This window comes from Leopardus geoffroyi, chromosome A3 (assembly GCF_018350155.1).
Source record: "Leopardus geoffroyi isolate Oge1 chromosome A3, O.geoffroyi_Oge1_pat1.0, whole genome shotgun sequence".
Classification (NCBI taxonomy): domain Eukaryota; kingdom Metazoa; phylum Chordata; class Mammalia; order Carnivora; family Felidae; genus Leopardus; species Leopardus geoffroyi.
Window position 1 is genome coordinate 88270210 of NC_059336.1, and position 26752 is coordinate 88296961.

The 26752-nt window shown below is 45.2% G+C and overlaps 1 protein-coding gene across 26 annotated transcripts in view; it reads left to right on the plus strand.

The window, feature by feature from the left end:
- Window positions 1–26752, plus strand: part of DYSF (dysferlin) — a 225993-nt gene that overhangs the window by 155081 nt on the left and 44160 nt on the right. For 9 of the 26 annotated variants that reach the window (XM_045446441.1, XM_045446438.1, XM_045446444.1 and 6 more), the window contains 5 exons: window positions 2672–2773; window positions 2884–3045; window positions 4079–4244; window positions 4732–4808; window positions 11450–11512. In XM_045446441.1, the coding sequence (XP_045302397.1) occupies window positions 2672–2773; window positions 2884–3045; window positions 4079–4244; window positions 4732–4808; window positions 11450–11512 (570 nt within the window). Of the gene's footprint in view, window positions 1–81; window positions 124–2671; window positions 2774–2883; window positions 3046–4078; window positions 4245–4731; window positions 4809–11449; window positions 11513–26752 lie in introns of all 26 variants that reach the window. The other 17 variants (XR_006703543.1, XM_045446428.1, XM_045446437.1 and 14 more) reach the window with 3 other exon arrangements.

Genomic DNA, 26752 nt, shown 5'->3' on the forward strand with positions numbered 1-26752 from the left:
GGAGCTGCCCGCGGACACACCTCTAACCACTGTCTCTGCTTGTTTCTCCCTCCTGCTTCCGCCGGGCCTGGCGCTCCACAGCTGTGTGCACCTGCCTTCTTCCTCCAGGGCCTCCTCCAAACGGTACTGGAGCCTAGCCTCCTGGAGGTTCTTGTTTCCTGTCCTCCTCGTAAACAGGTTCCTGAAAATGGGGATCCTGGTCTCAGCCTGTAGAGAGGAGCATCACCACAGAGCTCAACAGAGCCGGGAGGAAAGAGGGCATATGGAAATGAAGGATAAACAGGAATCGGAGGGACACTGCCCAGAGTTTGGGGGCCTGGAGAGGAATGCTCTGGGCAGGGAAATATATTAATGAGTTTTCCTGGTGATTCAGGAGAATGTTACAAGCACGTGAGAAAGGTTTGATCTTTCTGCCTCCCTGATCCCTTCTTTTTGCTCCTTTTGTCCTTGGGTTTTTACCCCTGGGCGCCCCCCTCCCACATTGGAGTGGGCATCAGCCTTCAGCAGGCCATGAACAGACCATGAGCAGGCCTTCAGGAAAAACCCTTCTTTTAAAGGGCCCTGCCTCCAGGGTGAAGCACACATCACCCCTCCTCCTGACAGCATTCGTCTCTCAGCCAGTCTACAAATGTAGGTGCTTCCTACGTCACGCCACCTGCACTGAAGGTTTGGAGCAAGACTGTGAATTCCTTCACTTTATGCCCCATGACATAGGGATACATAGGAAGCCAGTGTCGTTCTGAGAGATGCTTCTGGTGGCTTGGTTCTCCTCGAGTCACCCTGGGAGATCGAGAACACTAATGGTAAACACAATGGTACCGACAACAATAATGTAATCCTTACAGGCACTGCAGTTTACTAAGCAGCTCCTGGGTGCCAGACACTTTATGTTTGTTCTCTTATTGAATTGTTGGAGCAAGCTCGTAAGGGTATTGTTATCCCAGATCTTCATATGAGAGTAATGAGTCACAGACGTTGAGTAATTTGCCCAAGGTCAAACAGCTAGAAAGCAGCAGGGCTGGAACCAGAACTGAGGTCTGTCTGATTCTAGAAATGAACTTCTTACTGCTGCAGGTCAGGGAAGTGTAGTGTCATCAGTGTGTCACCAGGCAAGAGTGACAGCTGGGGTTGGTTGTGGCAGGAGGAAGCCAATGTGTTTCAGTGCTCCAGCCGCTCCCACCATCTACGTTAGGGCATTTGTACGTGGATGCACCATCCTTTGAGAAGGAGCCCAAAGCAAGAGTCTTAGAGGATTAATCCAGTGATTCTATTGTTTGTTAAATGAGATTACACAAGGCAAGCTCTAAAGTATCCGGCATAGTCCTTTTATTTATGGTTAACATCTCCTGAGTGTCAAGGCCTTCTTGTATGGACGTGTAGGTTGTGCACTGCACAAGGGCACTGTGTCTAAAGAGAGACAGTTTCCAGGGCAGATATCATGTATTTGTATTTATTATAACAATTTTCCAGTAGGTGGCAGTAAAGTGTCTTGTTCCAATAAACCAGTAAAATATGACGATTTTCTGACATGGAAGTAAAGAGTCTTAAGAAAGGGACATCTTTCTTTAATTGTCACAAAGGTGCCACGTGGGCTAGTAGACCTGTTGTGGGTTCGCCTGAACCCATTCTTCTAAGGGTTGTGTTAACTTCTTCAGGCCTCACACTAATCTTTAGAGGTTGGCAACTTTAATAGCCATTTTATAGATGAAAAAATTAAGCCACAGAGAGAGATGAAATAACTTAGCTAGCTTGGTAGTTGGTGGAGTAGAACCTGTGTTCCTAACCATTGTGAGACTTGGTAGTTGTTTAATCCACAGCGGTATATGCGTGCCTGCCTGGCCCCAGCTGCTTCCTCGTGTATTTCTTCGTGATCACTGAGGATTCTTGCCCAAGTCTCTCTGGCAAACCCTTAATAGGCAGAGTTGACACATGCTGTTTTCATCTCTGGTCTATAGTGGTGAAGGAGCCTCCCCAGCAGCTCCTTTCAGTGCCTGTGGATGATGGCCACTTCTGTCCCTTTCTCCTGTTTGTGAATTGTCTTTCTGGCTCACAGAGCAAGTGTTCTGTCCTGATGGTGGCTGGAGGCGAGAGGTGGGGGTGTGGAGCTGGCAGGTGTCTGGAGGGTGTGGTGTGGGGGATGGAGACAGAGATGGGACACCAGGGTGGATGGTATGTCGGGAGGGTCTGAGCCTGGAGGCAAGACAACCAGGCTAGCAGGAGGATACGTGGTCCTCTCTGGGATTAAGAGGGGCTGGCGTGGATGTGCCAGGATGAAAGTGGGCAGTGTGTGTGTGTGTGTGTGCATGCATGTGTGCGTGTGTGCCTGCATGGTCGTGTGTGTCAGGGATGGGGAGACCCTGAGCAGCTCACTGATGCATCAGAGCCTGCGTTATGGAGGAGGGGTGGCCTGGGGTTCATTTGAAACAAGGTCACCTGAATCCTGGGCCAGGCTGCTCAAATTGTGATCCTGGAGAATATGGCGTCTGGCAAAAACTGACTCAGTTTTCTCATTTTTGCCTGCCCGTTTGCCTGCTTGTGTGCCTTTGCCTCTCTGTTTCTGTCTGTCCGTGCATATCCTTCTTTCGGCCCCGACTGTCCTTCCCTTTTTTTTATCTCTCTGCCCTGGCCTTCCTCCCACTGTTGTCTCTGTTCTACCTGCCGTCCCCTGTAGTCGGAGGACACGGACCTGCCGTACCCACCGCCTCAGAGGGAGGCCAACATCTACATGGTTCCCCAGAACATCAAGCCAGTGCTCCAGCGTACCGCCATAGAGGTGAGCCTGGCTCTGGGGCGGGGGGTGGGGAGGCAGCCTGGCCCTTTCCCTTCCTGCCCCCAGCCTCTCCTGGGCCTTTTCCAGCTGCTCTCCTCACTCTGTGTCCCCAGATCCTGGCATGGGGCCTGCGGAACATGAAGAGTTACCAGCTGGCCAGTATCTCCTCTCCCAGCCTTGTGGTGGAGTGTGGAGGCCAGACCGTGCAGTCCTGTGTCATCAAGAACCTCCGGAAGAACCCCAACTTTGACATCTGTACCCTCTTCATGGAAGTGGTAAGCCTGGCCTCCCTATTATCTCCTTCCTGAGTCCCGATGCCTAGACTTTTCCTCAGGGCCCTGGGCAGCTCGGGTGTCTGCTCTGACTCCCTGTGGGATCCTGGGTAGGTCATGGCATCTTTCCCACCTCATTCGTCTGTGAAAATGGGGAAGCAGAGCTCACACTCTCCTCACTGGAAGAGTGAAAGCCTCTGAGCAGCACAGATGGGGTCAGCTCGCTCCTTCCTGCCCAGATCCCGAGTGCACAGCAGGTCTCAGCCCGCTGGAGCTCCCCCCAGGGGCCTGCCAGGACTGACCTTCCATGGTTCCTCCAAACCCTCCCTGACTGGGTCCTCCCCCAGCCGTGCTGTGGGCTCACCCCCATGGCCCTCAGGCCCCCAGTCCTCTGCAGCTCCCCGGGCTGCCTGGGCCTAGTGGCCGGAGTAAGGCAAGCCTGAGGAAAGGAAAATGGTTTGCAAGATGAAAGCACTGTAGAAATTCCAGGCCCAGTGGCTGTCAACAGGAGCCTCCTCTTGGCTGAGCCAAAGCCGCCACCGAAGGAGAGCATATAAATTATTTCAAGTTGTGTTCAAAGTGCTTTTGGGGCTGGGGTTGGGAGGGGGAAGAATCTGGGTCTGTAAGCCAACTCTTGAGTATCCACTTGGGGGGGACTGTCTGCAAGAAATGTTGAGTCCTGGGCCAACTTCTCCCCTCTTCCCCTCCCCAGCCAGTGAAGGTTCAGGGAAAGTAGACTGGTTGTAACTTTGGGCTGAGCTAGATGTGTTTGGAAGGTAAGGCTGTGGGGGAAAGTCAGCCTCTGCATACAGCATTCAGGAGGCAGACAGAAAAGGTGTGTGGCTTCCGGTCCCCTGGCCAGCTCCTGGGCTTGGCCAACCACCACTTCGGATCTATGGCTGTTGGGGGTTATGAGTGGGTTTATGGTCATTCTCTGCTCTTTGAGCTTGTCCTGTGAAGGAGAGCCCCCCTCCTCCGAAACCTCCCAGAGGTGGGTTCAGGCCATTGTCCAGCGCTTCCCTCCTGCTCTGCCCAGATGCTGCCCAGGGAGGAGCTCTACTGTCCCCCCATCGTGATCAAGGTCATTGATAACCGCCAGTTTGGCCGCCGGCCTGTGGTGGGCCAGTGTACCGTCCGTTCCCTGGAGAGCTTCATGTGTGACCAGTACTCTGAAGAGAGTCCATCCCCGCAGGGCGGCCCAGGTAGGGGTGAGGCTGTTGATGGAGAGGGCAGGGCAGAGGAGCTGGGGCAGGTGGGGCTTCCCAGGTGAGATGTGTCCCGAGGCCCTCCTCTTAGCAGGATGTGAGTGAGAAGTCATTTCTGCTCAGCTGACCAGAAGTGTGGACATCTTGCTTTCCTCGGGGCATCTCCTAGCTCTGGGCTACTGAGAGGCCAGGGCTGCAAAGGGAGGAGGTAGGGGAAGAGTTGAGGGAGAGAGAAAGGCATGGATTCCATGGGATGATGAGGGAGAGAGAGAACTGGGAAGACAGAGAATGTGAGGGAAGGTGGGAGAGACAGAGACAGGAGAGGGAAGAATTGGGTGGGAGGAGGAGAAAGACACAGATTGAGAAGTGTGGAAGACTGAGGGCCTTTTGGCTCAGTATCCTGGCTGAGTCTTGTGGCTGGAGAGGGGCGAGCCCCCTGAGAGAGCCAGCCCCTTCCAGGCCTGGACACTGATCTTCCCTACAGATGACGTGAGTTTACTCAGTCCTGGGGAAGACGTGCTCATTGACATTGATGATAAGGAGCCCCTCATCCCCATCCAGGTAAGATGAGAACTGGGCGCCCTGGGAGAGATGCTAGCTCCATTGGCCTTGGCTGCCCTTCCCCCTCCCTTCCTTATCACATAGCCTCTATCGGACATCTCTCTCCCTGGTGGTTAGACACTGTATAGGTGGAGGAACCCAGATGCGAACTTTTCATTCTGGTCAGGAGCGGGGTGGAGGGGTTGGGGAAGTCTGTGTGTGTGATCTCCTGGGTAAGACCCAATCATTTTCCTCAAAGCATGAAAAAAAAAATGGTCCCTCTACCTAGAGGGCTATGTTGAGGCCTCTCCCTGCAGATTACTCAGGAAATCGTGGTGGGGGCAGCAAATAAGAGAGAAGGAAGACAGGGGAGGGAGTGACCAGGCAGTTTTAGGGGTGCTCCAGCCCCATTGTCTTACCCCAGCCACAACCCTCCTTATGGGTAGATTCATCTATGGGCTCATGCTTGGTGGCACCTTGGAGGCAGCTGAAGAAGAGGGGTCTGTGTTCAAGCCAATAGTCCCTCTTGCCCCATCCCCCTCCTCCCAACTCTAGGAAAAGAGAGAAGGGGAATCTTATTCCAAGGGAATCCAACCCTGAGGGCAGGTAAGAGGCATCCTTTTGCCAGGTACTCAGCAACTTAGGGGCCAGCTGGTGACCCAGACTCCAGTGCCAAACAGAATGGCAGGAGGTCTGTGGCATCTCTTACTGAGCAAGAGGCCTTCTCCCCACCTTGGGCCCTGGGCTGCTCTAGTTCCTGTAGGGCCAAGGTCACCCAGTCCTTCCCACAGTGGAGATGAAGAAAGGCCTCACCGTGAGCACCAGCCTTGACCTGCATCTGTTCCAGGTTGTCACCCCTCTCCCGGCTTTGCATGATGCTGGTCACTCCCCTGGCATCTGGGGCTGGCTTCCCAGAGCTTCCCAGCTGCCCAGAGGCAGAGCCTCCAGCCTGTGTAGACAGTACTTGTGTCCTCGGGCTCTTGGCCTGTTTATTCACCCAGAGATGGCATCCCTTTTTGGGAGGGTCTCATTTCCTTAAACCACCAAACAAATACTGGCCTTGGGAGCAAGAGAACACACTGGGTGGGGTGCTAAGGTGGGCTCAGGATCCTCCAAGCTGCCCTGTCACGGGTCTTCCCTCTGACATGCGGGGCTGATTTCTGCTTCTTTTTCACCTGTGCACCTTTTACCTTTGCCACTTCCACGGGAACATCTCTGCTGTGAGCCTGGGCCTAGCTGCTGCTGAGCTGAGATGAGGTCTTGCTCTATGGTTTCTCTGATGCTAAGAATCCTCACCGGTACCGTGATCTCTGTTTCTCCCACCTCTGTGACTCTCTAGGGTTCTTCCTACCATCCTCTCTCTTCTCCTGGTCATCCTTTAAGACTCAGCTTAGGTGTGGTCACTTCCTTCCAGGATTCATCCCCACCGCCTCTTCCTGCAAGTCTTGTCTGCATCTTGGTCCCTGCCTTTTCTTTAGGTCCTGATTGTCTCTGCAAGTGTCAGCACCTTCCCCAGACCAGGTTCAGGGCAGTCACTGGGGCGCATTTCTTGTGTGACATCAATGCCCAGCACAGGACTGGCTTAAAGGAGGTGTTCCGTGAAGGCTACCTGGATGGGTGGATGTGTGGGTGGATGGATGGATGGATGGCCTGCCTACTCTCTGAATGGGTCTAAGAAGGAGCTTCTCTAGACTGGGAAAACCCAAGTGGAAATTTTGGATGGCCCTACCCAAGATTCAACTACGTTTAATACTAGTGCCTTCTGGCCTGGGTGGGTGTTTGTAGCTGAATTAGGCAGATAATTAGCCCCAAACTCCAGGCTACCCAATCCTGGCTCCTGTTTTCCGCCCCCTCAGTGGGCTGTCTGAGTCTGTGCAGGGAAGTGCAGGGCTTGCCCAGCAGGATTTCCGTTCTGTGTGTGCTGCCCTCAAAATGTCTACAGACTCAGATGGGGAGGGACTATTTTGAGTCCTGCTGGCTACGAGCACAGCCAGAGGCAGACGGTGAGGAGGCCCAGTCTGGACGTCCTCCCGGCGTTGACACGAGTGAACCAGGGCTGGGGTCTGAGCCAGTGCAGGGTCTGCGCTCTTTGTGGGAGCACGTGGCCACTCTGGCTAGAGCTGCTGGCCAGGCAAAGGGTGGGAAGCTGGAATCTGGGCTCCTGGAGGCGTGTCCACACGAGGAGGGCCTGGGCTCTCAGGGCCTCAGAGGTGGGCCGGGAGAAGGAAGAAGTGAGACCTGCTTGCTCTGATGGAGGAGGCATGGACCTTGCCCTCATTGAGCTCCCTGTCTGATTGAGAAGACATTGTCCTACTCTCAAGGAACCTTGAGGCCAGCAGGGAGACCAGTCCTGGTCTCCAGGAAGCCCGGGTCTGATGGTGTCTGATGGGGGACTTGGGGAAAACCAATTTTGTATTGTGTTTTTCTCTGAGATCCATTGATCATATTTGGTTGATCAGGAAATCTTTTGCTCCCTCCGTCCTTCCTGCATACCCCTTGGCACTTGAGAGGACAAGGCATGCTGAGGCATATCCAGGAGGCAATGGATACGAGTTCCAAATGGTGTGCCAGATAATTCTGGCTGGGCTCGCATCCCTTCTCCCCTTCCCCAGATGAGTAGAAGTCTCTGCCCTCTGGGGGCTAGAGGGACAAGAAGTCTGGCAGAATTTGGATTTTTCCTGGCTCCTCTTTGTCCAACCCATGTTTCTCAGCAGACTGTTTCGTGCTCATGGTGACATGGTCCTCACTGCGGAGCTCGCTAGGTCCTGACTTTGGACCCAGCTGAGGCCTCCTCTCCAGTTTCAAATCCGCTCTTGAGAGATCCGGCTTCTGTCTTGGTCCCTTCCATCCCTTTCCTTAGTTGTACATGATGAACCTGCTTACCATCATCGGCTCATTTCCTGGTATGAGTCTGCCACACATTAGAAATGTCGTCTCACACTCGTTCTGATGTTGTCATTGGGCTGAAACTCATGGCGGAGAGTTTTTCAGGGTTCTAGAAATGTTTGGTTTCTGTCAGGAGTGGCCAATTCTAGAGATGGTCCAAAATGTATACATAAGCAGGTGTGTCCACTTGGCCTCGTAGGGCTCCTAGGTCAGCACCCATCTCGGGGTGAGGAGGGTCCCACGTGAGCACGTGTCTGGCCTCTTGAACTCCTCTCTGGTGATCCAGGCGAGGAGGAGATAGGCTCCTGTGAATTAATTCCACGGTTTATTCTTGGTTTGTGTGCCTATCCTGTGTGTAGGTTTTAGATCCATAGCCTGGGGATGGGGTAGTGCGTGTGCACGTGTGTGTGGTGTGTACACATGAGCGTGTGTGAGAGGTGGGAAAGGCTGGGAGCAGCTGTGTGTGCAAGCTCCTGAGAGTGTGTCTAGACTCAGGAGTGGTTTTGCAGGAATCATGGCCCTGACTTTTAACATTCTGAGGGCAGGGCTGGGTATATCCTCAAAGAGGGGGCACAGAGGTTATTTCATTCCATTTAGTGCTCTGCTTTTATATATTGGGGCAGTTGGGTGGCTCAGTCGGTTAAGCCTCCGACTTTGGCTCAGGTCGTGATCTCATGGTTTGTGAGTTCGAGCCCCACGTCGGGCTCTGTGCTGACAGCTCAGAGCCTGGAGCCTGCTTCCGATTCTGTCTCCGGCACTCTCTGCCCCCCCCCCCCCCCACTCGCACTCTGTCTCTCAAAAATAAAATGTTAAAAAAAAATTAAAAAGGATCTCTTAATTTTCTCTGGTTACAAATACATGTTAATTACATAAAATTTGGAAAATATAGGATAATTATGAGCAAACAGGCATCATCTCCAACCAAGGCACAGTCTGAATGAACAGCTACCAATGTATCCTTCCCATCCTTTCCTTTCCCTCTGGGCTTCTCTTTTTGTCTCTGATTCTGAATCAGATCCCATTTCTCTCCTGAAAACAAAATTGGGGTCTCTGTTTGCTAACCTGCTTTTTCATGAAGCTGGTTCTTGGGGTTCTGATTAAGAAGAGGGGGTGAGAAAGGCTGTGCGGGACACACCCAGAGCACCCCCCCCCCATCACCTACAGAGGGTCTTGAAGCTCAGAGTAGAGGTGGTGCCCCTGCCTACCCCACACATCACCCACTTTGCAGGCACTGAGATGCCCCTGGAGTTGCCCTGGAGATGCCCCCTGGAGTTGCCCGGTCTCCTCCTTGCCCATCATTCTGAGAGCTCACCCTGGGTAGGGGGGCTCCTCTGTGTCTCCAGAGAAGGAGAATTTCCGGGCGTGGGTGTGGGGACTACGCGCAGGTTGAAGAGGCATAAAGAAAGAACACCTTGAAATTTTCATGCTAGTTGGGAGAGATGAGACGTGTGTAGCTGGTCTCCAATGAGATGCTTTATCAGCAAGGGACAAAGATTGTGGACTCTCTTGGCCCTGTGGGTCGGCATGAGCTAAGTGATCAGGAAAGCTTCTGGGGAGGGGGTGGCCAGATGAGAGAAAGGCTGTGAAGGCTTGTGGAGTTAGAACAGCAGAGGGGAGAGGAGGACTTTCCTGGTGGGCAGAGGAGTGGCTCAAGCAGAGGCTTGGTAGTGGGACTGCATGTGTGTGAGTGTGTGTGTGTGTGTGTGTGTGTGTGTGTGTGTGTGTGTGTGTGAGGTGGGCAGGTATTGGAGGCTGGTGTGGAGAAGGCATCAGAAGGTTTGAAGACCTGTTCCCCATGCTGTGGGGTGGGGTGCTGAGGCTGGCAGCTCCCTGGCTTCCTAGCTTGGGCTCATTTTGAGCCTGCCGCTCCAGTTATAGTCTCTGGGATGCTGTGAAGGTGGCAACGTGCTCCCAGAACTGGAGCGGCAAATTATGCCCACGTCCCAAAGGAGAACGTGTAATTTCGGAAGCTGGACCAGATCTTTGGAGCACTATGTTTAGCTTTATTTTTTCTCCCTCTTGCTCTGGTGAACTGCCGGTTTCCCTCTCACCTTTCTAAAAACAAACTGTATTAAAAATAACAATAAGGCTTCTGTGAGGCTCAGGATGAGAGCAGGAGGGGCAGAGGCGGCCGGCGGGGGGGGGGGGGCAGGTTGTGTGGAGTTCATCCAGTCTATGCCAGGGGTCACACCGCATCCACCAACATGTGGCCAGCACCCCAGCATCATCCAGCGACCTGGCCTGGTGCCCACCGGCCATTCTGTCCTCCTGCCTGTGCTTCTGGCTCTGAACAGCCATGAGACTAGTTTAGGGGAGGCTAGGGTCCCCCTTGGTGATGCCTTCTTCACAAAGCAGGGACGGGTCTGTGGTTCCAAGACTCCCCTCCAGGTCTCAGCTGTCTTCATCCTGTCCTTCCTGAGCCCTTTCTGACCCCCAGGTGAATGTGTCTCCCAGGCTTTTTCTGCCAAGGAGGGGAGGGATGCCTGGAGCTCAGCCTCCTGTGGCGTCTCTCAGAGCCCCCTATTCAGGGCTCAAAGGCAGAGAGGGCTTAACCGTGGGTGTCTGCGCCCCTGCTGGTCTCCTGAGCCCCTCAGCCTTATTTGCCCACTGCCCAGTGCCTGCCTTCCAAAGCTGAGCCATTTGCTTTCTTGAATGTGCTCTATTTTATTCATTTATCCCTTTGCACTTAAAAAAAAAGTTTATTTATTTTGAGATAGATAGATAGAGCTAGTGCAAGTGGGGATAGGGCAGAGAGAGAGGTAAAGAGAGAATCCCAAGCAAGTTCTGCGTTGTCAGTGCAGAGTCCAATGCAGGGCTCGAACTCATGAACTGAGAGATCATGACCTAAGCCGGAATCAAGAGTCAGATGCTTAACCAACTGAGCCACCTAGGCGCCCCTGCTCCTTTGCACTTGTTATCCTCTCTGCCTGAAATGCATCTCCTGTCTTTGTCTACCTAGACTAATACTCATTCACCCAGAGCCCCATCACCTTCTCTGGGACCATTGTAGTGGTCACTTGTCTCCAGTCCTGACCCTTGAGGCCCTCTGGGCCCTGTAACCCACGGATTCACACAATAAAGTATTGAGTCACAGTACCAGAAGATTCCAGACAAGGATCCAAAGCCAGAAGAAGATGCAGAAAGTTTTCTCTAATATAGCAATGGCATGTTGGACTATAAGACTTGTAAAGCCCCCCCTTATATAGGCTTCAGGGAAGCCGTATGATGCCCTGGTTCTTGTCCTTGAATAGAAAAGACTCAGAAACAGGTACTAGCTTAGGAACCATGCCCAAGCAGGGATTGGTGTAGTTCAGCTGTTAGAAGAAACCACCAGGGATGATGGGGAGCTTGGAGTACGTATAAAATGGGGAAGTTTGAAAGGCAGGGAAGGCATTGAGTCAGTGGTGCCAAGGGTAGTGAGAATGCGGGCAAGAGACAGGCATTGGCTGAGCCCCTTCTGCGTGCCTCACCTGTGCTGGGTGTGTGCGGCCTGCATCTCCTCCATACTCGTTGCTGCCCTATGAGCTGGGCTTTGTGCCCATTCTCTGGATGGGGATGCCGACTCAGAGAGGTCAGGGGGCTTGACCAGGGTCATGCAGCTGATAAAGCAATGGGGCCAGGATTTGGACCCAGTCTTATCCAACTCCAAAACACATGTTCCTTCCACAACTTTTGCAGCCTCCCTGGTTGGAGAGCTCTACGTCCTTGGGGGCTGTCCAGTCTTCCCTGAAGTGGTTTCTCTAACCCTGTTGCTAACCAGAGTGTTTAATTTGTAGCTTGCAGATGGTCTGTCGGGCTCTGCCCCCACTAACATGGCATCCTCTCCATCCAGTCCTCATGTATGTATTGTTTGCCTATTTGTGGGCTCTTTGATTTCCCTGGGGGGCTGGGGGCAGGGGTAGGGAGTTAAGGAAGGGAACAGAGGAAGGAGAGTGGGAAGGGAAGAAAGGAAGTACATTTGACCCTTGCACAATGTGGGGGTTAGGGACACCAGCCCCCACACAGTAGAAAATTCGGTAACTTTTAACCCCTCAAAAACCTGAACTAATAGCCTACTGTTGACCAGAAGCCTTACTGTTAACATAAATAGTCATAACATAACATATTTTGTATGTTAAATGTATTATGTACTGTATATTATTGTACATATATCTTACAATAAACTGGGCTAGAGAAAAGAAAATGATGTTAGAAAAATCATAAGGGAGAGAAAATACATTTACAGTACTGTATGTACTGTATTCATTGAAAAAATCTGTGTGTTGGTGGACCCATATAGTTCAAGCCCATGTTGGTCAAGTGTCGACTGTATTTCCTGAGACCCAGCAGAAGACAGTTACCTGCCTTGTGTAGTGGTGGAGGGTGGGGGGCAAGCTCAGGGAAGGTTCTCAGAAACAGATGTCCCTGAGTTATCTCTTAGTGCATCTTGGGATTTACCTTAATCCTGTTTACCTGCATGAGGGCTAGAGGGTTGGTTGGGATCACATGGGCCAGTGGAAACAGGGAAGTCTCTAAATTACATCCTGACCTCCGGAAAACAGGACACGAGAAGCTTCTGTGGGCAATGGCAGGTTGATTTTCTCTGCCCCTCCCAGAGGCATGAAAGTGTGACTGAGGAACCCTGGTTGTCTTGAGCAGATTCTAAGAAGTATGCTGGGGCCCACAGTCTACAGCTGGGCTGATTTCCTTGGTGTCATCTTGGGGGGTCATGGGTCACTCCAGGAAGATGACTTGGGCGTTTAGCCTTCACCCTGCACTCATGAAGTCCCACGCTGAGGGCCAGAGCAGCTCCTGAGCTGCTGGGGGAGCCCTAAGAGATGGAACCCGCCCATTGTTAAATTCTGTTCATGCTGTCAGGGGGAGGGATTCCTGTAGTAGATTTTGGATTATGGATTTCTAGGAAGAGGCAATGTATTTTTTTAATTTTTTCTGATGTACCCATTGTAGAAAATATAGAAAACAAAAGAGTGCAAAGCAGAAAGTGAAAACCACCTGTATTCCTACCAGTTGGAGATAATCACAGTTAAGATTTTGATGTGCTCATGGGGCACCTGGATAGCTCAGTTGGTTAAGCATCCAATTCTTGGTTTTGGCTCAGGTCATAATCTCACGGTTCGGGAGTTCGAGCCCCTCACGGGGCTTCACACTGACGGTGTGGAACCTGCTGGAATTCTCTCTCTCTCTGCCCCCCACTCTCTTTCTCTGTCTCTCAAAATAAATAAATAAACTTCAAAAAAATTACAAAAAAAGATTTTGATGTGCTCACGTTTTTAGATATCTTTTATGCATGTGTGCATACTTTTGTCTAAAAACAAATTTGGAATCATATTGTAATCTGCACTTTCTTTTACTTAAAAGTATATCATGAATGTTTTCCCATATCTTTATATTCTTTAAAAACATGGCTACATGTCATCCCATTATATAGCCATCCATAAAGTTTTACCACTCCCGTATCATTGGACATTTAATTTTTTTTAATTAAAAATTTTTTTAACATTTATTTATTTTTAAGAGAGAGAGAACAAGAGAGAGCGAGCAGGGGAGGGGCAGAAGGAGAGGGAGACACAGAATCCAAAGCAGGCTCCAGACTCTGAGCTGTCAGCACAGAGCCCCACGAGGGGCTTGAACCCACGAAGTGAGACATCATGACGAACCAAAGTTGGATGCTCAACCGACTGAGCCACCCAGTCACCCCCATTTAATTTTAGTTTTAATTTCCACTTGTGTATTATATTTTGTTTCTTAGAGGAGTTATTTTTGTTTACTTTAGATAGTTTTGGCCCATTTTGTGTTACATTTAATCCTTGGCATTTTATAGCCTTTGTTTATTCCCTACAGGGAATATCTTTTTAAAAAAATGATTGGGTCTAGCTATTTATTATTAGAATATAGGGAAACAATATTTTGTATGTATACTTTGAAACATGCTCTTTAGTGAGCTCCTTTATCAATCCTGAGAGTTGTTCATTGATTCTGTTGGATTTTCCAGGCAGGTAAGATTGTTTTCTTCAAACAGCAATAAATATGTCACTATCTCTCTAATAAGTATACCTTCTTCCTGTTTCCAGAATAACATTTGATAATTGCGATGCTAGTGAGCAAACATATGTAGTTACTGATTCTAATGAAAAGCTTCTACCATTTTTCCATTAGTTATGATAATGATTGGTAAGTTAAGATAGATATTCTTGATTTTGCCAAGGTTGTGCCCTTTACTATTAGTTTGTTAATAGTTTAAAAATTAGGTATAGGAGTTTAACTTTATCCACTGCTGTTTGGCATTTATCAAGATGATTATTTTGTTTGGTATTGTTCCATTAATATGATGTATAATTTTCGTGCATTCCTGGGATAAATCTGAATCGGTCAGTTGGTCATGGTATTATAATTTCCTATAATTGAAGTTCTCTGATCCGATGCAATCACGACAGGTAGTTGGTTGGCTAATTGAAAAAGGTGATTGAATGGGACTGATTAAAATTCATGCGTACACACCATAAACATTTTATTTCTGACCCTATCTGTGTATCTTCCCATGCTAATCATTTGACATGTGCCAAGGCCTCCTTCCATCTGGATCTGCTATTAGAGTGTCGTCCTGTCATCCTCTTGGTATAAGCTACATCCAAAATGCATTATCTATGATTTTTCCTGTAGGTTTATTAAAGTTTGGTGAGATTTTAATGATACCTGCAGAAAAACCAGACTGTGGAGTCCTTCTAAAAATTTAAGAATTCCTCCTTCCCATACCTTCCCTTAAAAAAATCCCACTAATGATTCAACACTTTCATACAACATTGAGTGCTCATCACAACAGGTGCACTCCTTACCCCCCACCACCTATTTAAGTAAATTCACTGATTGAATCACTGTATTGTGCACCTGAAACTAATATTTTACTGTATATTTACTAACTGGAATTTGAATAAAAACTTCAAAAAGAATCTCACTCATACTTAATTTTCATGAGTTAAAAAAATCATTAAATTCATATTCTAGAATAGATGGCTTTTCTTAAAAAGGATTTTTTTTTTTAAATATTTGTTTTTGAGAGAGAGAGAGAAAGAGAGAGACAGAGCATGAGCAGGGAGGGGCAGAGAGAGAGGGAGACACAGAATCTGAAGCAGGCTCCAGGCTCTGAGCTGTCGGCACAGAGCCCAATGTGGGTTTTGAACCCACAAACCTTGAGATCATGACCTGAGCTGAAGTTGGACACTTAACTGACTGAACCACCTACGTGCCCCTTAAATTCAATTTTATATGTTTTTGTAATATTGACTTACTGATCTAATTACCCTGTTAGTACAATGGCATAAACAGGTTTGGGAACGAGCACAGCGACTCTTAAGCACACAGCGCCCCAGTGGGTGCTGTAGTGGGCATACTAGGTTAGCTGCAGGCTCTCAGCTGGCTTTGCACCTTACACTGTTAGCAGGGGGAAAGCATAGTGTTTGTTGATCCTCGGTAAAGGCAAGTTTGAAAGAACTTCTAGACTATATTATGAGTTAGATTTGCTCTTATTTAGTATTTTTGTATGTCTATTAATAAGTGTTACTTTTAATTTTTTTTTAACGTTTATTTATTCTTGAGACAGAGAGTGACAGAACATGAATGGGGGAGGGTCAGAGAGAAAGGGAGACACAGAATCTGAAACAGGCTCCAGGCTCTGAGCTCTCAGCACAGAGCCCGACGCGGGGCTTGAACTCACGGACCGTGAGATCATGACCTGAGCCGAAATCGGACGCTTAACCGACTGAGCCACCCAGGCGCCCCAATAAGTGTTACTTTTAAGTGGTCTTTGTTAGGTTTTGACATCAGAATTATAAGTTTCATAAGTACTTTTTTGAGGTGTTCTCATTTTCTGTGCTCTTGAACAGTTTCTATGGCATGGGAATTACTGTTTCTTAAAGGTTTGAAAATACACTAAAGCCACTCTATGAATCTGAATTATGCATGTTGGCAATTTCATGATGTAAACATTTAATAGTCTTGTTTTATGTACAAAATGTCTAGTAATATGAATCAACCTAAATGGGAAAAATGATTAACAGTCATGCAATTTAAAAGGTGGCAGCCAAGCAAATTGTATTTATGGTGTAGCTGATAGGTAGGATACTTATTTCTTCTTGAAAATGGTGCTGTTACGTGAATTTTGCATTCTAGATTTTCAGGAATGCATACCTTATATAATTGTAAGATGCATCTACTACCCTGCACTTCTTTATAAAACTGGGCCCAGGACCTTTTTGGGAAGGGGAGTTTTTGATCACTCTCTACTTCTGTCAGTTTGGTAGCTTGATGTCCCCAGATATTGCTTATTACATTACCGTGGCTTTGTATTTATTACTACAATAAAAGAAAAACATTTCCATATCTGTCCCGTTTTCATCTTCATTCCTAATTTTGTGATTTATGTTACTTATCTTTTTTACTTTTATGGTTGTTTTTCATCCAAAGAATCAGCTCTTCAAAAATTCTGCTATTCGGTTAGTTTCCTTAATTTCTAGTCATTTTTAAGCCCTCTTCCTCTGAAATTCCTGTCATTTATATTTTGGATCTCTTGGGCTATTACTTCATCTTTCCCTTGCTGCCTCCTTCCTTCCCTCTCTGCCTTGTGTAAATTTTCTTTTCAAAAGGGGATATTAGTCTGCATTTTGTCCTCACAATTCTAAAATTCTGAAATCTTGCTTATTTCATACTTAAGTCCTTATTCCATCTGGCATTGATTTGTGTTACGTGCAAAGTGTGAAGTAGAGATTGGATTTCTTTTTATTTTTTCCCATGTAGATAACCGGTGAATTCATATCATCAGAGAATGACCTATCCTTTCTTGATCTGTAATGACAATTGTGTCATATATCAGGTTTCCATAAAAGTGTGGGTTGGTTTGTGGCTATCTATTCTGTTCCATTGGTCTTTCCCTGCACTAATACTCCACTGTCTTATTTACTATAGCTTTATAACAAGGCTTCATACCTGGTAAAGGAAATATTCTACCTCATTCATTTTTAAGAGTGTCATTGCTATTCTTGTCCTTTGCTTTTTCCATCTCAATTTTCTTTATTTTATTTTATTATTTTTTTTTTCCATGTCAATTTTACAATCAGCTTGTCGGCTTCTGTTGTGATTTGTGATTGAGTGAATTTTTGGATCAATTTGGGGAAAGCATTTTTTATAATATTGTCTTCTAAACATGGATATGATCTTTCTCCATTTATTTAGGTATTCTTTAATGTTTTTCTATAAATTTTATATTTTTTTCCCAAAAAAGTGTGGTACAACTTTTATTAGATTTTAGTTCTAGTAATTGTATGCTTTATTGTATTTTTACTTGGATTTTAAAGGTACATTTTCTAATAATTTTTTGCTTGTATATAAATGAAATTTATTCTCATATGCTGACATTATATTCAGAAACTGCTAAATTCTCTTATTAATCCCACTGATTGGATAATTTTTCTGGGTTTTCTGTGTAGTTGGTCATATAATGTGTGATTAATCACAGTTTTTATTCTTCTGTGTACTTTCAATTTCTTTTTCTCTTTATTATTTCCTTGTTGCACTGGCGAGGACATTCAATTCAATATTCTATGTAACTGATAATAGAGAGTATTCTTATCTGCTCTAATTTAAAAGTGAATATTTTTATGTTATACCACTGGACTGGTGTTTCAGGTGAATGATTACCAGTTAGCTAAGAGTTTTTATCATGAATGATGTGAAACATTATTGCATGTTCTTTATGTATCTGTTGAGGTGTTTATATAATTTGTTTGATCTGTTAATGTGGTGTTCCTTTAATCTATTAATGTGGTGAATTACATTAATAGGATTTTTTTTTTAATTGCTGAAACAACTTTGCATTTCTGAAACAATCTATTCTGGTCACAATACATTATTATTATTATCATTATCATTAGCGTTATTATTTTGTTCGTGCATTGCTGGTTCAGTTTGCAAATATTTAGGAAATTTTCTTGCATCAATTATTGTGAGTGATAATGGCTTGAAGTTTCTTTTTCTGATACTGTTTTTTTCAGGTTTTGGTAGCTACATAATACTAATCTTAAAAAATGACTTGGGGGCATACATGCTCTTTTTCTAGTCTCTTGACAAAGACTGACATTATCTGTTGCCTAAATGTTTGGTAGATGCATTTCTAAAGCTGTCTAGACTAAGTATTTTTCCTGGGGATATTTTAAATTGCTGGTAGAATGTGAAGAAATGTTTATAGGACCTTTGAGGTTTTCTTTTTCTATGTGAGTCACTTTTGGTGATTTATATTTTATAGGAATTTATCCATTTCCTCCTAAAAATTATCGACATACCATTTCTCACAATAACCTTTTACTTTTTCAATTTTTTCCTTCTTTTATTTATGTTCCTTTTAATTCCTAAGGTTTTATTTTATTATTCTTGCCAGAATTTGTCAGATTTTTAAAAAATCTTTTCAAAGAACCAATTTTTAGCTCTGTTGATATTCTATTGTTTCCTTGTTTTCTAGTTTATTAATTTCTTTATCATTTCCTTCCTTTTATTTTTGGGAGAGGGTTATTTTATTCTTAGCCTCTTAAGTGCCATGTCTAGTTCATCGATTTTTAAACTTTCTTCTTTTCTAATATAAACATTTGAGACTATAAAATTCCCTCTAAGTACTGTTTTATGCATCCCACAGGTTTTGATGTCTGTTTTCTTTGTTGTCGTTGTTATTTTCTAGTTTTCCAGTTCAGTGTTTACTGATTTTCGCTATATTTATTTTTGACACCTGCATTGCTTAAAAGTAGAAGTTCCTAGCTTATGTTTTAAGTTATCTCTTTGTTGCTGGTTTCAGCTTACCTGTGCTATGGTTCAGAGAATGGGGTCTGTATGTTATGTTTCTTGATACTTACTTTGTGGTCTATTACAAGATCATTTTTTGGTAATTGTCCTGTGTGTGCATGGAAAGAATGTCTAGTCTATAAATGTGTTTTACATATAACATGTCCATTTGGATCAGACTTGTTAATTGTGTTGGTTTTTTTTTTTTTTTTCAACGTTTATTTATTTTTGGGACAGAGAGAGACAGAGCATGAACGGGGGAGGGGCAGAGAGAGAGGGAGACACAGAATCGGAAACAGGCTCCAGGCTCTGAGCCATCAGTCCAGAGCCCGACGCGGGGCTCGAACTCACGGACCGCGAGATCGTGACCTGGCTGAAGTCGGACGCTTAACCGACTGCGCCACCCAGGCGCCCCGGTTTTTTTTTTTTTTAAGTTTATTTATTTATTTGAGGGAGACAGAGACAGTGTGAGTTGGGGAGGGACAGAGAGAGAGGGAGAGAGAGAGAATCACAAGCAAGCTCCGTGTTGCCAGCGCAGAGCCCGACGTGGGGCCCAAACTCATGAAACCGTGAGATCATTACCAGAGCTGAAACCGAGTCAGATGCTTAACCGACTGAGTCACCCAGGCACCATTGTTAATTGTGTTATTTAAATCTATTTTTATTCTGAGTTTTGTATGTGTCATTCATTAATTTCTGAGAGAGGTATAATTGAACATCCTGCTTTGATTTGATATTTCTCATTTTCTCCTTATGATCCTGCCTACTTTTCCTTTATATATTTGATGCTGTGTTATTAGCCACAAACAGTTAGAATTCTTATATCTTACTAGAAAATTGAATCTTAAAAAAAATTTTTTTTTTTACATTTATTTATTTTTGAGAGACAGAGCACACGTGGGGAGGGGCAGAGAGAGAAGGAGACAGAATCCAAAGCAGGCTCCCAGCTCTGAACTGTCAGCACAGAGCCCGATGCAGGGCTCAAACTCACAAACAGCAAGATCATGACCTGAGCCGAAGTCGGACGCTTAACCAACTGAGCCACCCAGGCACCCCAAATTGAATCTTAAGGATACCTAGTGAACCTCTGGCCCTTTGCCTTTTACAATATCTCCTAATGAGAGTGTTTTTTTTTTTCATGTTAACATAGGCCACACCAGCTTCCTTTTGGCCAGTATTTTCCTGGTATACCTTTTTCTATTGTTTTACTTTCCACTTCTCTGTGACGTTATGTTTTAGCTGTCTCTTTGGTAAACAGGAAATAGATGGATTCTGTTTTTTCTTTCGTGTGTTCTGGCCATATGTTTTCTTAACTGGTGAGTTGAGTCCAATTATTAATTGTGTTTATTGATATATTTGGATTTATTTCTGCCATCTTATTTTTTGTCTTTATTCATCCTGCCCTTTTTCCCCCTCATTTTTTTTTTTTTTCTTTTTTGGATTGAAAGATTACTTCCCCACCCCACATTCTTTCTTCCCTTTTCAGTTTCAAAACTATACACTGTTTCTATTCCTTTAGTGATTAGTATAGAAACTTTATCATGCATAGTCAACGTAGCAAATTCTAAGTCTAATTAATATTTATAGCTTCCGTCAGAATATTACAAGGAACTCAGAATGCTTTAATTCCAGTCACATACAAATTTACAAACTTCTGTTCAATATTTTAGTTTTAACTGTAAATGACGTTTTAAAAATAATACCATTTTTGTTTTTATTTATTTTATTATTTTCAAAAATATTTATTTTTGAGAGAGAGAGTGCGTGAGCAGGGGAGGGGCAGAGAGAGATTGGGAGACACAGCATTCGAAGCAGGTTCCAGGCTCTTAGCTGTCAGCATAGACGGGGCTCGAACTCACAAACCACGAGATCATGACCTGAGCTGATGTCGGATGCTTAACTGACTGAGCCACCCAGGTGCCCCAAAACAATATCAGTTTTAAAAGTAACCTATTTCATTTTAGTTACACCCATATTTACTACTTTGTTTTGTAGGTCAGTCTTCTTCCTTCTGGGATCATCTTCTTTCTACCTGAAGTAGAGCTTATAGAAATTCTTATAATTAGGATTAGTTCATTGTAAATGTTCTCACTTTTAAATTATTGCTTGAAAATATTTTTATTTCATCCTTATTTTGGAAATACTGGTTTTACTGACACTTATTTTCTGTCAGCACTTTGAAGATACTATTATCTTTTTGCTTCCATTTTTCTGTTGTCTTCCTAAATCTAAATCTGAGAACTGTTTTTTGTTTTGTTTTGTTTTAATTAGTTCTATATAGTTTTCAATCACTATCTCTTTAAATGTTACGTATTTCCCATTTTCTCTATCATTTCCTTCTGGAACTCTGATTAGATCTACAATGGACCTTCTCTGTTCTCCATGTTAGTTCAACTTTCTTTCATATCACTTTTTTCTTGTGTTGCCCTCTGGCTAATTTCTGAAGATAGAGCTTCAAGTTCACTAAGTCTTTAGCTGCTTTTAAAGGCTCATGTTTAGGGGCACCTGGGTGGCTCAGTTGGTTAAGTGTCTTGACTTCAGCTCAGGTCATGATCTCACCATTCCTGGGTTTGAGCCCAGCATCGGGCTCTGTGCTGACAGCTCGGAGCCTGGAGCCTGTTTCAGATTCTGTGTCTCCCTCTCTGTCTCTGCCCCTCCCCCGCTCATGCTCTGTCTCTCTCTCAAGAATACATAACATTAAAAAAAAATTTTTTAAAGGCTTATTTTAACCATATCTGTTGAGTTTCTAATTTTAAGTATTATATTTTTATCTCAAGAAGTTCTTCCCCCTGCCATCCCCTGCAACTGGCTTGTTTATTTTTGAGTCTCTTATTCTTTTGCCACAATTTTTAATGTCTTTTGTTTTTGTAAACAGTGTTGTTGTTTTTTTTCTTAAAGTCCTATTTCTGACAATTCTGTTTTCTGTATCTGTAACATTAGGTCTGATATGCAGTTGGTGTTTCTAGCTGACTCTTGCTCATGGTGCCTTATTCCTGACATGTTGCACTATTTTTGATTGTTAACTCATGTTCCTTGGAACTTTATCTGAGAGTTCTTTGAGGCCTGGATGAAAGTTAACATTCTTTTGCAGAGGGTATGCATTTACTTTACCAGATGCCTGAAAATGTGACAAACCCAGAGTCACTAAAACTAAATGTTCAGCTTGGGCTTTTTGAGCCCCACAGTTAGTTTGCATTTTGGCTCCTTATTTCTCTGCGGTTTTGCTTCCTCATTTGCCCCCATGGATTTTCTTTACATTCCCATCAGCTCTAGCATGCATTTAAAAAGGATTTTAAAGATATCTGTTAATTTAGGTGTTCTTACTTAGTGAGTTTCTCTGGCCTTCTTGTTTGTCATTTTGCTAGAAATCAATGTCTTTATTATAGTTTTATTTTTGACAGTTCTATTTGTCTCCATGCAGGTTATCTTTCCTTCAGGACTGCATGCTCTAACTTCTTGTATCCTCTTGAGACTTTCTATGAACATAAGGTAGTCATTTGTTTCCTTCTGTCTTTTACTCAATTCATTAAGATAACCCTTGTCTTAGTCCTCATGTTGCTTCCCTTCCTTTGAACCTTATTCTCTTCTTTCTGTCTGTCCTTACAGAGAGAAGTCCTTGCTTCACGTACTGGGAGCCCAGATGGTTCTGTCCATTAGTGCATGGGCCCCTTTCTAATTTCAAACTTTTATAAAAGGGAGAAGAGAACAGTCTAAGGTTGCTGTATCTTTACCTTGCCAGTTAGGAATCCAGCAGGATAGGAGAAGCAAGAAGAAAAGCAGGATCAGAGGCTTTTCCATGGGACTGAAGGGCTTGTTTTCTATGTTTGTTGTGGCAGCGAGGTGTTAACTAGCTAGGTCAGGGCCAAGGTCCTTGCCTGTCGGCTCCTACCTCCTACCGTAAGGAGTTTCTGAAGTAAAGGAGAGCTGACCCTCTCCCGCCAGGCCCACAAGACAGGGGTGTTCTTTAGGGAGGTGTCAATAGTCTTGTGAGTGGATCCTCAACCTTGTGGTTCAGACACCTGATGAGCCCATTTTCTTTGGGCTGGATACTTACTATTCAAGCCTCAAACTGAGGTTGCCAGTTTATGAGTTTATAGTGAGAAATACTTCTGCCCATGGGACATGACCTTGGATTGTGGTCCAGCCTGTGGTATCTTATAGGTTCAGCAGTTGGGAAGCCAAATTGTGACTGGAGATGAGTAAAGAATTAGAATGAGGAGAGATGGGTTCTGTGACTTGCAATTTAGCAGCAGCTGACCAAGATGGACAGATCCATCTATCTCCAAAGGTCGGTACCATCCCCTGAGGGTGCTGATGTGAACAACTGTCAACAGCCAACCCTTCGTTCTCTTGTATTTCCAGGCCTGGCCAATTCCTTGTTTTCACTTTCTTTCTCTGGTTGTATTAATACAGCCTACCCATTTAGGGTTAAGGCTTAGTGTAAGAGCCACTCTTCTGCTTTGAGGTGATTTTGCCTGTCCTTGCTCTGAACCACTCTGCATTGATTTCACGGTCTAATTCTCCGAGGGCAGCCCTATTTCCCTTAATTCCAAGTTTTTGGGGAATGCCTCATTGCAGCTCATGAATACTGACAACAATTTATCCAAAGACTTTGAAGCAAAGGTTTTCTGAGCAAAGGAATCAATTACAGGGTGTGGCTCCCAAGTGAGGAAGCATTTCCAGAAGGCATCCGAGGCAGTTTGTCTCAGAACCTCACGGTTGCACCTTTGAACTTGAGAGTTCGAGGGGGAGTATTTTAACTTCAATAACACGAATGGTTTTACCTATACTTTGGTATCTAGCAGATGTGCTAATTAGGAAGATACTTCTCCTCTCTTTAAAGTAGGTTTCCTGAGGACATGTATTTGGCAATATTGGTTTAGCAAGAATTACTGTATGTGCTCGAAAGTACAAAACTGTACTTCTTTAAAAATATCTCCGGTTCAGATGTGTTGCCAGTGCAGCCTGGCCTCCCCCCACTCCCATTAGTTCTGATGAGGGAGGTTTGATGCCTGTCACTGCGTGTAATCTGGACCTTCCTTTGTGAGTCATTCCTTCTCTCATTTTCTCAGAGCAAATACAAATCGCCCATCAAATGACAAGTGAAGGCACAGGGGAGGCAAGGGGAGGGAAATCAGAGCCGAAATCTGTTAGCTATTTGGAGTAATTGGTTATTTGCTGTGTTTGCTGGTTGGGAAGCAGAGCACATACTTTACGGTCTCTCCTGTTACGGGGGCTGGAGTCACCCGCCGATATTGGATCCTCGTTGCCGGAGCCCTTGGCTCCGGGCGCCTTTCCCCTGCTTGGCATTCCTGTGGTCTCCTCGGGGGTGCGCCCCTCCTCCCTCGATGCACACTGCAGGGGGGACAGCCCGGGGTGAAACTTGTCTGGCAAACTCCAGGGCCTCATCAGGCAGGAGGAGGCCCCAGCCCCTTCAACCAGCCCTCCTTGTCTCTGCCTCCACCCCACCATACTCCTCTTTTCCCAAAAGGTCTTTCCCCTGGTCCATGGGGGACCTGTTTTCCCATCCAGAGAAAAGGGGTTCATCGCTTCTCAGAGAAAAAATGCTCAGCTTTCTGTGGAAATCTGCAGGACAAGAAGTTCTCTCTGAGGTCTAATTATATGCTTTCCTACCCCTGACTGTCCTGTCCCTGTCCCCTCCTGCCCCTAGTCTGGGTCAGGACAGTGCTTAGAACTTGGTACAGTGCTCATGGCTGAGTAAAAATCCCCCAAGTATACTCACTGAAGCTTATTAACCAACCCAGGGTCTTTAACACCTCTCTTACATTGACCGAGGGCTGGGGAAACCAGACTGAAGTAGCAGCAAGTTCAAAATAGGAAATATTTGAAAAGTAATGTGATTTTGTGTATGAAAATGCACACAGTAACTAGAAAGTAGGTTGACTTTGGCACATAGTAGGCTCCCCCAAAATACTTTTAAAATTGAATTTAAGATAGCTAAGATTAGTGTCTGTAGTTTGATGAATGCTTCAGCAGTCCTGGGAAAGCCTTCAAAAATAGTTTTTCTCTTAAGTAGATTGTTGGAACTCTTGCTAAGCAAAACCATCTACATAAGCAGAATGAAGAAGATAGGGAAAGCTTTTGCCCAGGCCCTATTGGAATCATCACAAATCCTGAATTAGTGATGTCTCATTGCTTTCTTCAGAGGTTAGAGGACTCTGATGGGACCTTCTTTTATTCACCCCGCTGGATAGATCCCCATTCCTCTAGGCTTCCTGCATGGGTATATGTGGTCATACTGTCCCTGGAGGACCAAGTCATGAGCTCATGTATCTTATCTACCGTAGACTCCAGGGTCGGGAGAGGGCTAGTAAGCTAGAATTCCCCAGAGGTTTTCCATTCCACTTGTGTCTCCCATCTGGAACAGGCCAATAGTCAAATTATCAGGCCCTGACCCTTCTCTGCTCACCATCTGCTTGACTTTGCTAGATTTCGGGCACACTTACTCACTGGGCCTTTTGGAAACAATTCAGCATTTTGGTTAAAGGTCTTCCCTTCCCTCCCACCTCTGCTGGTCCAGCTTGAAGTGAGAATAAGTGGAATAATGATCTCTACGACAGACACAGAGGCAGGACTACAGGGAGTGTGAACAAGAGGTTGAAAGCCTAGTGTTCCACTTGTGGAAATAATTAAGTGATTTTGTGATGAGTATGTAGAGTTCTGCTGAATCAACATGGTAGCTGGCTGTGGGCATATGTTTGTGTGGTTTGGGGGGGCATGAGAGGTTTAGTATGTATGGGGTGTGGCAGGTTTGAAATCAGGGTGCTTGCATGTCTGGGGGTTTGTCTGTCTATATGTACATAAGTGGTTGTGTGTTACGTCTGTGTTTGTATTTGTGTGTGCATGAGAAAATAGTCTCAGTTGCTCAAAACTTAGGACATTAATTAAAGAATTAGAGGCATCATATCATTATTCTAGTGATGCAGATGTTGAGTTTTAGGGCAGTGGTATTGGGGATGTTGGCCGTATCAACAAGGATATTTTTCATGGTAAACTTTATAGGTCATAAAGTCTCTTTGCAGACTTTGACTCACAGCCTCGCAGTAACCCCAGTGTTGGGTTCCATTATTACCATCTTGATGATAATGATTTATGCTAAGAGAAAAATCACTTTCAACCCAGTCTAGGGGTCAACCATAGGCAATGAAGGCCTGCTTAAAACTATTAAAAAAAATAGACTTCTGTTTTAGTGGTGGGTATGAGTAGTTCCATATAGTGACCCAAGCAAAGTTTAACATTACAACTTTGGTGATAAATGGATTTGACCAGGAATTTTTCTGTTTGACTCAACTGGTCATCCTGGGAGAGAACACCAGTGGGACCTCCCCCTCCCCCTTTCAGTTTTCCTCACTTCACAGAAAGGCGGGCTTAGAATTATTGTTGTCAATTTTGCTGTCTATATTCATGAAATGTGTTCGGCCCACTGAATGAAAATGGGAGGTTAAATGTTCAGAATGTGCTGTGCTGATTTGGGTCTTCAGAGGGATTAGGGTACCCATTACACTGGATCAAGCCCAGAGAAGCATGTCTTTGTTACAAAGCTCTGGTTGCTCAGGAACTGAATGCTGGCTATTAGCTGAAATTGGAGAGACTGCCAGTCCGTGCCTTGATCAGACTTACTTGCTTGGCTGGCTGAATGATGAGGGGCCTTGAACCTTGGGCATGGGGATATAAAGTTTTAACGGCCAGACTGCTTGCAAAAGCCTGAGATGACACTTAGCAATCAAGCCTTTTGCATTTGTTTCTCCTGTTTGCCATGTTCCAAGACGGGATGCTTAGCTGTTGCAAAATGAGGTCAAGAGCACACTTGGAATCTGAGAACATATGGCGGTTACTCTTTTGGAGTTTTGGATTATGGGATTCCACTGACATCAGAGGGTTGGTTGGCTTTGACACATCAGGGTAAAGACTGGAAGAGAAGGAAGAAGTGGACTTGAAATAACTCTATCAGAAGACAAATTAGTGAAATAGCAGGAATGGTATTTTCAAGTCACGTCTGTGAGTGTGTTTAAAAACATAACTTTGTTTTTCTGTAATTCAACGTAATCTCCCTTTTAAGCCCATATTTTTCCTGATGGCAGAAAAGCCCTGGTGTCCTTCAATAGTTCAGGTTTAAGCTGAGTCAGTTTTGGGTTTTTCCTCCTTGTCCTTACCCTTGGGAGGCAGCTACATTCTGGGTTGAGCTTCCATAATGTCATGGCCTCCATAGACAGGGTTCCCTGGTCACCAGTATGTTT